Genomic DNA, 10,374 nt, shown 5'->3' on the forward strand with positions numbered 1-10,374 from the left:
CTACATACCATGAATATATGCAATTTTGCCTACCAATTAAAAAAATAATCTAAAACATACTGTGCAAAACACAAAATAGATTTGCAAAGTTCCACTGCAAAAGGCCCCAATTTCTCATGTCAGGGAGATTCCAGTTTGTAGTATAGAGGCTTGGAAGAAGTCGGATGGGGCCATCAAAGACAGGCCTGAAGAGGCAGCAGAGTGGGAAAAGGAAATAATGTCAAGTTTTCATCTGATGTTAGCAAGGATCTAAATGTTTGCTAGCTCATGAAAATATCAAAGTTCTCAGATTTCATTGGCTTATACATGAATGCATTTTAATCCTAAAAAAAAAAAAAGCGTTACCCACTAACGGGTTGGAATAGATAGGTCCATGGTAGTTCTCCATTGATTAGAAAATGATTCAAGGTGATTTCTCAACTGTAAGGCATTGATTCAGTGTTTTAAACAAAAACAGATTTGAATTCATTATTTGACATCAGGTAGGTCAAGCCATTTGGCCACTGGATATTTTCTGAGAGGTCTTTATCTTGGTTGGTGGATGGGAGGCGAACTTTCTATAACCCGATAGAACACAGGCGTGTGTGGAGACTAAGGAGAACTCAGTACAGTTGATACTGTTTGATGGGATAATGCGCATTGTCGGATTCCCAGTGATCTTCAGGAAAGATTTCACTGGACCACAACTGTAATAATCTGTCTTGTTTGGTTATTTACTTAAAAAAAAAAAACCCTTAATGCAGTAATGACTCACTTTTGTAAGACCCCCAAGCATTTCTTGATCCTGTAAGAACATACTGGAATGTAAATTGAGTTTCAGTCTCTGACTTTCTTCCTATGTCTTATCATATTACCACCCAGACTTTGCAACCAGCTTTCTGCAGGCGTCTGCCCCTTTATCTCTTTTTCCATAATGGGAAGAAAAATGAAAACCCCAAATGAAACAGACAGCTAAAATTCCCTAACCTCATAACTGTTCCTTCATCTGAACTAATCTCTTACCTTTGACCTTAGTCTCCTGAAAGCAATTTTTCAGATCCGAACTCCTTATTTTTATGGAAAGAAAGTGATTTTTTTTTATTTAAAAAAAATCAAGCTACTTTTGGGAATTGAAATTGGATTGTTGGTAGGCAGAAAACTATATAGCAGACGAAGTGGTAGGCTCATCTCTACTGTCGGAGCTGTTCGTATGTGGGAAACAGTGAGCTCCGTAGCTGTTTGCACAGAAGGAGGAAGCTGAACATAGGAAAATACTTAAGCAAGTCCTGCACAGAGCACAGACAAACTTCTGTAGAGAAGCAATTTTCCTTAAACATCTTAAATTGAATTAAAATTGTTGTCTATACTCTTGACTATTGATTGACATATTATCTCTAACCCAATTTTGACTTTCCTCATTGATTCAAACACTCTCATTCACTCAGTTAAAAAGCCCACTGAAGTCCAAGCTTATTTTTCTTAAAACTAATTTTTAGCCACTTAAGAAGTTTGACCATAGCAATAACGATAAAAACAGTTGAAGTTATGGTCTGAGGAATGAATCGCAAGTTCTTATTCTGAATTATATTTGAACCAATATGTAAATATAAACTTTAAAATGTAGATGTTAATAAAATTAACAAATATGTAATGCCTAAAGGCAAATAGGAATCTGATGAGTGCACGTGTTTTGGAGGGGTCCTTTGATGCGCCATGGAAGAGGTGCAAATGGAAGAGAGTTTCACGGACTGGGGGTGCAGCTCAGAGGAAGGGCAGCTGCTTAGCGTGAGCAAAGCAGCTTGGTCCCCACATCACAGAAATCAAAAGATAAAATAAGTGTTTTCTAAAGCAGGCTGTGGTAGTGCACACCTCTAATCCTAGCACTTAGGAGGCTGAGGAGAGAGGGCTCTAGTTCAAGGCCAGCCTGGGGCATACAACAATTCCATACTTTCCAAAATGAAGAAAGTGGGGAGGGATGAGGGATGAAGGGACTTCTAACACTCTTGAATTTCTTAGACTCGATGAGTCACAAATGCAATCTCTGCTCTTAGGAGGTGGGAGCAAGAGAATCACGAGTTCAAGGATATCCTTGACCACATAACAAGTTCAGGGCCGGCCTGAGCTACACGAGATACTGTTTCAACAATAAGAGTCCTGAGTTAGCATTAAGGTCAAAGGGTAAAGACAGGTTTAGTGCTGAGTAAAGACAGTTCAGGAGGTAAAGTGCTTGACAACAAGAGAGCGTCTAAGATCTGTGCCCAGAACCACAGAAAAACCAGGTGTGGTAGCAAACATGTTATCTGAGTAAAGGACTGGAACCCTCCTCCTTTGGCCTCCTATGCTCTCGACTCCCACATGAGGAGACTCCTAAGAAGCTCAGAGACCGGCCAGCACTGGCCAAGCCAGAGCAAACATCAAACCGGATGGAAGGGAAAAACTGACATGTGTACTTGCCCTATGGCACATTAGCTCAGCAGCTCTCTCTCTCTCTCTCTCTCTCTCTCTCTCTCTCTCTCTCTCTCTCTCTCTCTCCACACACACACACACACACACACACACACACACACACACACACGAGACAAGCAATTGATAACCCATTGGGATTTATGGGCACAATCTTCCTCATTTGCTGTTTCTCTGCAGGCAGATAGACTCCAGCTGTCCCCTCATCTCTACTTTTACATATCTTTCTTGAAATAGTCTCCGGAGCTTGGCCAGCATGTTTGTCCAGAGGAAAAAGCCTAATTAGGTTGCAGGTTGTGTGACTGGTCATTGCAAGAAGGCAGTGTCTCCTAGGCTGGTCCTGCTGTCCCTCCCAGTGTGAAAGGGGACACTAACTGAAACAAGCTGGGACACAGGAAGTGTCTACTACAACCTAGTGTTCACTTACACACTTCCTTAGATCGGCTTCAATTGATGAAGTATTACCTGTATCAAAGGTAAATAGAATTAGTCCTCAGTAGGTTTTAGTCTGTCCCTTGCTCCATATTTCATCCCAGACACAAAGAATTGCCAGCAATCCCATCTACCCATCCTTCCTTTACCACCCCTGTCTTCCTCCACAATGAACTCATTTCATCCTTAAATTTCTGTGGTCCTGTGTACTTGAAGAGATCTTCCTCCACTAGTCTTTCCTCAGGAGGAGCCAACCTGGAGGTCACTGCTTTCAGCAGATCATCCCTGGACCTTCTTGGGCTGCTCCATAATATCAGGCACACAATTCTGAGCCACTATTTGACTTGTGACACATTGTCCGGATGTCCAAACCTTTGTGATTCTGGACATTGTGTGAGTCTAGCCTACTGGTGGGAACTCTGAAGTGGCTGAATGAGTCTGCTTGAAAAGATTCCTTTTAGCAAATGATTGACTTGCCCAGGTTAAAAGAGTGTGCCATTACCTGAACATATGGTTCACAGGGCCCTTAGATTAACTCCCTGAAGTTATAATGGTCAAGAATAGCCAGGAAATACTGATGATATTCTCTTCCTGGGGGCTGTCAGATGTCCCTACAGAAAGACCTGCTGTTTACTGGGTGCCCTATCTGCTTAGTTTTCTCCGAAGACCTCTGCTGAGCTTGTACCACCATCCCCATTTTGTGTGTGTGTGTATATTGAGACATCGTCTTGATTGTAGTAAAGGCTGTCCTCAAACCTGCAAGTCTCCTGCCTCCACCTTCCAAACCGTGTGATTATAGGGTGCATCTGACAATTAATTTCCTTCCCTCTTTATATTTAAATAATTTTATCTGGTGTTTTGTTTTGAGTTGGGTTAGTTTGTAGCCCAGGCTGATAGGGAACTCACTACATAACTGGTGGCTGGGCTCCGACTCTTGCCAATTCTCCAGCTTTAGCCACCCAAGAGCCTCCTAAGTGATGCTGCGATTATAAGTATGAGCTTCCCTCCCTCTGTTTAAATTGCAATTTTGACCTAGCAAAGTATAAGATTTTTGGATTATTTACTTTTTCTACACAAAACTTTTTTTTTGAAGGTAGCTTCATTAACTTCCTCTGTCTCTGAAGACTTCCAGCAAATTTTCTCCGTTAGGTGTTTAGAAGGCTCCTCCTAGATTTTCAGTCCACAAGAGTTTCTCCTTAAGTGTTTGTTTGCTGTGCTGTGCTGGCCTGGAACCCAGGGCCTCAAGTGCTAGGCCAGCGACTCTGAGCTAGAGGCCGGCCTCCCAGCTTAGTTTTCACATCTGCCCTCCCATTCTAAATGACCTGACTTTTATCTTTCCTCGTTGTAAATCTTGGCTGACCCTAAAAGTGAATTTTGCAGATAGTTTACTTTTGCTTGGGGGAGGGTACGTCAAAGAACATTCCCTCTGATAATAAAATCCTTAAGTCCATTTCCCCTTCAGACAAGCAAACAAGCATCCCATTCCATTTTAGGTTCGTTGGGGCGGCTGCCCCTCAAGCCCTAATAAATGACTTAGTATCTCAGGAAAGAGATCGCTGTGGGACTGATATTGATCAGGTCAGCGGGTGTGTTTGCCTGCGATTGTTTGGGGGGTGGTTAATTGAGTCTCGGCCAGTGTCGTCTAGCTGGCGCCGGGTGCTTTTGGATTTGCTAATTTTCGTTAAGTGTCTCTAGCAGGCTCCCGGTCCCCTGTCTACCCGGGAGAACCCAGCGGCTCCTACTGATCAACAGTCTGTCTGTCTGGGCTTTATTGATCACAAGGCAGCCGGCTCGGGGCAGATGCGCCCCGGGGAGCCAGGGAGCCGGCCGAGAGTCGACTTCCAACTCCAGGCCGCTCCCTTCCTGGCTCCCCACTCGACTCCTCCTCGGTCAGGCTCGGGCGGGCCGGGCCAGGACAAATCCTTGGGGGTGGGGGGTGGGGTCTCCGGGACTGGGTGGCCGGGGTATGGCCACTGTTCCTGAGGGTTTCCGGCCCCGGAAGCCAGGGCATAGCCATTGTCCCTGTGGAACTCCGGGACTCCGGGTCATTATCCCTGGGGGGGGGGGGGGGGGGGGTCGGGGCTCGGCAGCCGGGGAGTAGCTTCTCTCTCTGTGGGACTCCGGTACATGACCACTGAGAATGTGGCGTCTCTTGCAGGGTTCAGGTGAGACAAAAGCGAAGCCACGTGCTGGGGGCAGCTGGCAGGAGACTGCAGCAGGAGAGTCTCGTAGGAAACCCAGAGGCTACCTAGAAGAGGGGCTCCGCGGCGCCCCCGAGGCTGCATTATCAGACGTCCGCTAGGGGGAGCGCTGCGGCCGGGTCCGCAGTGCTAGACGCCGGCGCCAGCGTTAGCCCGGAGGCAGGTCGGCTCAGTCCCGCGTCTGGCCCCGCCTCCTGCTGCCAGGCCGCGGGACTGGAGGCATCGACCAATCGGAGGGCGGAGGTGGGGCATAGGGCGGGGCCACGCTTGGACGGCTCCGGCGCCGGGCGCTATTTACGGCGCGGACGCGGGCTGGCTGGCCGGTGCAGTCGCTGCTCGCCGCTGGTCTGTTCTGCGCGCGTCCGCTGCTCGTGGCTTGTGCACGGGGTGGCGGGGCGAGGGGAAGACCTCCGGGGAGCGCACGGGGCCGGGAACGTGTCCTTGGAAGTCTTGGTCCCGCTCCATGCTCCGGCTCCCGCCCCGCCACTGACGGCGCCCGGGCTCGTGCGCGGCGCGCCCCGGGGGTCGTAGTGCAGCCGCGCCTGGCTCCCGGAGCGACGGGGGCGCGGGGCGTCAATGGATCGCCACTCCAGCTACATCTTCATCTGGCTGCAGCTGGAGCTCTGCGCCATGGCCGTACTGCTCACTAAAGGTGGGTGCCGCGGGGCTGAGCGCCGGGACTGCGGGGCTGGCCGTCGGGCTTCGTGAACGGCGGCGAGGTTCCCGCCTGTGTCTTTGCGCCGGTTTTCCTCACTGTCCCGGGCCTGTCAGATTTTGGGACCTGGGGATGGCCGGATGCCGATGGTCTCACGTCCCAGCGGGACGGTCCCAAGAAAACGCAAATCCCAACTGGGCCGGACGGGAGTCTCTGGTTTTACTCGGTGCCTGACCTGAAAGTGCCACTAAGTGTCTCCGTGTGTTTTTAGATGGCTGAGAGTGTGTCTAACAGTGTCCTTAAGTTTGCCGGTGTCTGTGGCTGAGCTGGTTTTGTCTGTGTTCTTGAACATGCATCTGATTTTTTTCTGAGTGCCAGCTAGTGTCCTGTGTGTCTTCGCGTGTCTGAATGTCTCGGAGTAGGCATTATCTGTGGACCAAGAGTGTGAGGTCTCCCTGAGAATGTAGTAGTCTGAGGTGGCTGCTGAAGTGTGTCCCCTGCTCTAAACTAGCTGGGAGGAGTAGGCGCTGTCATCCACCCCCTTTCCGACTCTGTGTTTTTACAGACATTGCTGGAAAAAGGAGAGTGGTTTTTTTTTTTTCTTTCCAGTAGGGCTCACCTTTTAGATGGAAATTCTCTTAACTCCTAGATTTCAAGGCTCCCCTCACTCCCACCAGGACTCTGCCTCCTGTTCTGCGAACCCATTTTTTTTTAATGGGAAGCATTATTTAGTCTCTGACCCTCACCCCCAAACACACTTTTCTCTAATTGCCATGTAGCAGGCCTGAGGTTAAAGGATAAGCCAACCCAGCAAGGATGAGGTGCTACAGTATTTATTTATTTTGGAAGGAAGGGTGTAATTAGCTCTAAATAACAGCCCTTGCAGCCTACAGAGGGGAGCCTCCTGGCCCTATCAAAGGCAAGCAGAACAGGGAGGGACTGGGCTGACATGAAGTCACAGATACCGAAACTATGTGCCTGATAATGATATAATTAGGGGATCAGAGATTCCTGACTGCTGTGGACTTCAAAAGCTCTATTTAAAAGAAGCCAGCCAGCCTCTGTGTAGCCATCTTGACTGAAGCAGACATTTTTGTTTAATCACTACATACAGTAACCAAACAGAAGAGCATTGTTCACTGTTTTAAAATACCAGTCCCCTCTTGGCCTTTGCATGCCACAGGAAGAACCCTTATGAAATGACAGAAATACAGTTTTAATACAGTAACACAGAAGTCCATTCTCCTTGTTGAAATGTGGCTCCAATTTTTCTTTAAAGTCCTAGAACTTTCCCAGTTACCTGTCAGAATTTTATTAAGACTGTTTTAGGTCATTGAAAATATAGTATTTTAAATAGGCTCTCATAAACACTGGGGCGGCATTTTACTTGTATTTGGTTTTCCCTTTCAGCATCAAATCTGAGACTAATAGGCTCAAAGTAGACTTTTAATCTGTTTTATTTCGCTTTAAATCTGTATAGAATTTGTGAGACCAGGGATATGCAGTCATTGTCACCTAGGACTGGTGTGCTTTTATGCAAAGAATAGGTTGCACTTGGAAGGAGGAGAACGCAGAAAGGGATTGCTGCAGAATTAGTGGAGGAGGCAGGAGAGGGCTGGACCCACAGCCTGGATAGCAAGGTTTGGGCTGGCAAGCTTTCCTTCCAGGCAAGTGTGAGCAGCCTGGGTGAAAACTGAGCACACCATGCGGTGGCCTGGAATTTGGACAGATAATTAAATGAGACACCTTACTCCGGCATTCACAGGAGGAGGAGGAGGAAGAGAAGTGAGGTTAGGGGTTGGTTTAGAAAAGCCACAGCTCTCAGTGTTGAATGACAGAGTGGAGGTTTCAGTAACTAGACAGATCTTCCGATTGGGACCTGGGACGAGGTGTGTGCATTAGTTTGGTTTACAGTAGCCTGAGCTGTGGCAGCCAACAGGGATGGGCGTCTACCCCGTCGGGCATCTCAGTTTCTTGTGATAGATAACTTTCAGGTCCACATCCAAGTCTGAAATCTTGCATTGTGACAGAGCCTTGCAACTCACAAAGTGAGTTTTATATAGGAAACTTTAATCACTTCCTGGAGAAAAATTTGAGGTTTCCTTAAGGATTTTTCCTTCAAGCAGCAGAGGATTTTCAGCTTCAACTTTTCCCCTTCTCGATCACATGCTAAATTGCAGGTAAAGCAGAGGAGGAGGAGGAGGAGGAGGAGGAGGAGGAGGAGGAGGAGGAGGAGGAGGAGGAGGAGGAGGTGAAGTTACCCTTGCAGTTTTACATCCCCCACTTTTATGACTTTCCATTTGGGCTGAAAGAAATTGACTTTGGCAAGCAAACCACTAATTGTAAACTGCCTAGTTCCTGTTTTACAATGTTCGGACTAAAAGCTCCTCTGCATGAAAGGATCTTTATAGGCAAAGTTTGCCTTTTTCTAGAGAGATCGCAGATAGCTGCCCAGTTTCATAGTTTGAAAACCCCCTGACCTGTGCAGTTTCTAGATTGTTGTGTGTCTAGTTAATAACTTTATAAGGTGTCAGCTTAGGCTCTTAAAACTTGGCTCAGTCCTTTGGGATGCCAAACAATTCAGTAGTTCCGATCAAATATTTATATAGACAAAACCCCAAAGCCTGATGTTTTTATGTTGTGTGGTTGTATAACATAAGAATGTATAAATAACATGAGTCTACCTTATAACAAAAGATAATATAGCAAAGACTCTTTGCCTTCAAACCACAGCATATGTCATTACTCTTAACTCATCAGAAATCTGTTGTTGGCTCTCATATTCCTACCATTTAGGACATCCTGTTTTGGGAGCATTTCTGTCCTCGTGGCCATAAGTGCCCTTGAGTTCGGGGTTCAGCTGGTGCTTACGTAGTTTCTTTGTTTTCAGGAGAGATCCGGTGCTACTGTGACGCTGCTCACTGTGTGGCAACGGGTTACATGTGTAAGTCTGAGCTGAGCGCTTGCTTCTCCAGACTCCTTGACCCTCAGAACACCAATTCTCCACTCACTCACGGCTGCCTGGACTCCCTTGCAAGCACAGCAGACATCTGCCGAGCCAAGCAGGCCCAAAACCACTCTGGCCCCGCCATGCCCACGTTGGAATGCTGTCACGAAGACATGTGCAATTACCGAGGGCTGCACGACGTCCTCTCTCCTCCCAAGAGCGAAGCCTCAGGTAGGTCCAAGCTGTTCAACCCGAGGGCCCGCCTGATCTGTAGGCCTGTGACAGCAGCGAGTTTGTGTGTCTGTCATTGATTTTGTTGTTAATGTAATTAGAGACAGAGGGAGAGCAAGGCTGGATGCAGAGGCCATCTCTAGCGGAGTGGCTTTTATGTCTGCCTGAGCATTAGATGTCTCTGCATAATAGGCTGTGCCTGTTATTTCAACATTGTGAGGACATTAAAAGACCATTACATTCAAGTAATGACAGCCTGTGAACAGATGCATTTGTAAGCATCTTTGGATACTTTGTAACATGTCATTTCTTGAAATGCCTTTTAAATGGGCTTTCCTATGAGAAGTAGTTGTGTGTTCATGCTTGTTTCTCTGTACTCCCTTAGGACAAGGAAACCGGTACCAGCACGACAGTAGCAGAAACCTCATCACTAAGGTGCAGGAGCTGACTTCCTCCAAAGAACTGTGGTTCCGCGCAGCTGTGATAGCGGTCCCCATCGCCGGCGGACTGATCTTAGTGTTGCTCATCATGTTGGCCTTGCGAATGCTCCGAAGTGAGAACAAGAGACTGCAGGATCAGCGGCAGCAGATGCTCTCTCGTTTGCACTACAGCTTTCATGGACACCATTCCAAGAAGGGGCAGGTTGCCAAGTTGGACTTGGAGTGCATGGTGCCCGTCAGTGGGCAGGAGAACTGTTGTCTGACCTGTGACAAAATGAGGCAAGCAGAGCTCAGTAATGAGAAGATTTTGTCCCTCGTGCACTGGGGCATGTACAGTGGTCATGGGAAGCTGGAATTCGTATGACACAGTCGTATCTGAACTCTACACTGAACCCTTGAAGGCCTTCTGAGTTCTGCTGGACAGGAGCACTTTTATCTGGAAACTAGTTAACTCACTCAGTCATCTTGGAGAGACAAAATGACCTCTGAAAGAGAATCTTGGGTATTTCTTCTGAAGGATTATTTGCACAAACTCAAATACAGTCAAATGGATTAATTTGCTTTAAAATTATAAAAAACAAAGAGAGGACTCTGCACACACTTTCCCAGGGTTCCTTATATCCCAGGGAGCTGCGACGGACCGAAATAGTGTGCTCTCTGTAAGCTCCTACATCTTCATTTATTGTAAAGATTTTTTAAAATATATATATTTTTGTCCGAAAACTTAGTGGTGTCTTTCATAAATTATAAACTTAGATTGGGGTGTGGGGAGGCTGATGGGTCTAACGCAATGCTAGAATGCTTGTCTAGATAAGGCCCTGGGTCTGATTTTCCCCAGCACCACAGAAACTAACCAACCGACAGTACGTTTGGGTTGGAAGTGTAAGAGAGGACGTGTTACATTATATGAATGGAGACCTGTTACTCAAACTTCTCAAATGTAGGTTTTGGCTTCATTGTGATCTTGTTCATTCTTACACAAGCCTGTAATTGTCTTTGTGTAACGACCACTTTCTAGTCTCACCT

General features: G+C 47.0%; 1 protein-coding gene across 1 annotated transcript; it reads left to right on the forward strand.

Annotated features, from left to right (window-relative positions):
* Positions 1–5,416: 5,416 nt before the first annotated feature.
* On the forward strand, positions 5,417–10,075 carry Bambi (BMP and activin membrane bound inhibitor). The gene is made up of 3 exons (XM_050152578.1): positions 5,417–5,727; positions 8,621–8,908; positions 9,294–10,075. The coding sequence occupies exons 1-3, from the start codon at positions 5,652–5,654 to the stop codon at positions 9,710–9,712; spliced, it is 783 nt and encodes a 260-aa protein (XP_050008535.1). The 5' UTR covers positions 5,417–5,651; the 3' UTR covers positions 9,713–10,075.
* Positions 10,076–10,374: the final 299 nt, after the last annotated feature.

This window comes from Alexandromys fortis, unplaced genomic scaffold (genome assembly GCF_014885135.2).
Source record: "Alexandromys fortis isolate MF-2015 unplaced genomic scaffold, M_Fortis_MF-2015_v1.1 scaffold_54, whole genome shotgun sequence".
Lineage (NCBI taxonomy): Eukaryota > Metazoa > Chordata > Mammalia > Rodentia > Cricetidae > Alexandromys > Alexandromys fortis.

Excerpts from the sequence above, each read along its gene's own strand:
- Bambi (XM_050152578.1), top strand. The coding sequence starts at position 5,652 with ATGGATCGCCACTCCAGCTACATCTTCATCTGGCTGCAGCTGGAGCTC. Across the intron at positions 5,728-8,620 it reads GGCCGTACTGCTCACTAAAG|GAGAGATCCGGTGCTACTGT; the intron begins GTGGGTGCCGCG and ends CTTTGTTTTCAG. Across the intron at positions 8,909-9,293 it reads TCCCAAGAGCGAAGCCTCAG|GACAAGGAAACCGGTACCAG; the intron begins GTAGGTCCAAGC and ends GTACTCCCTTAG.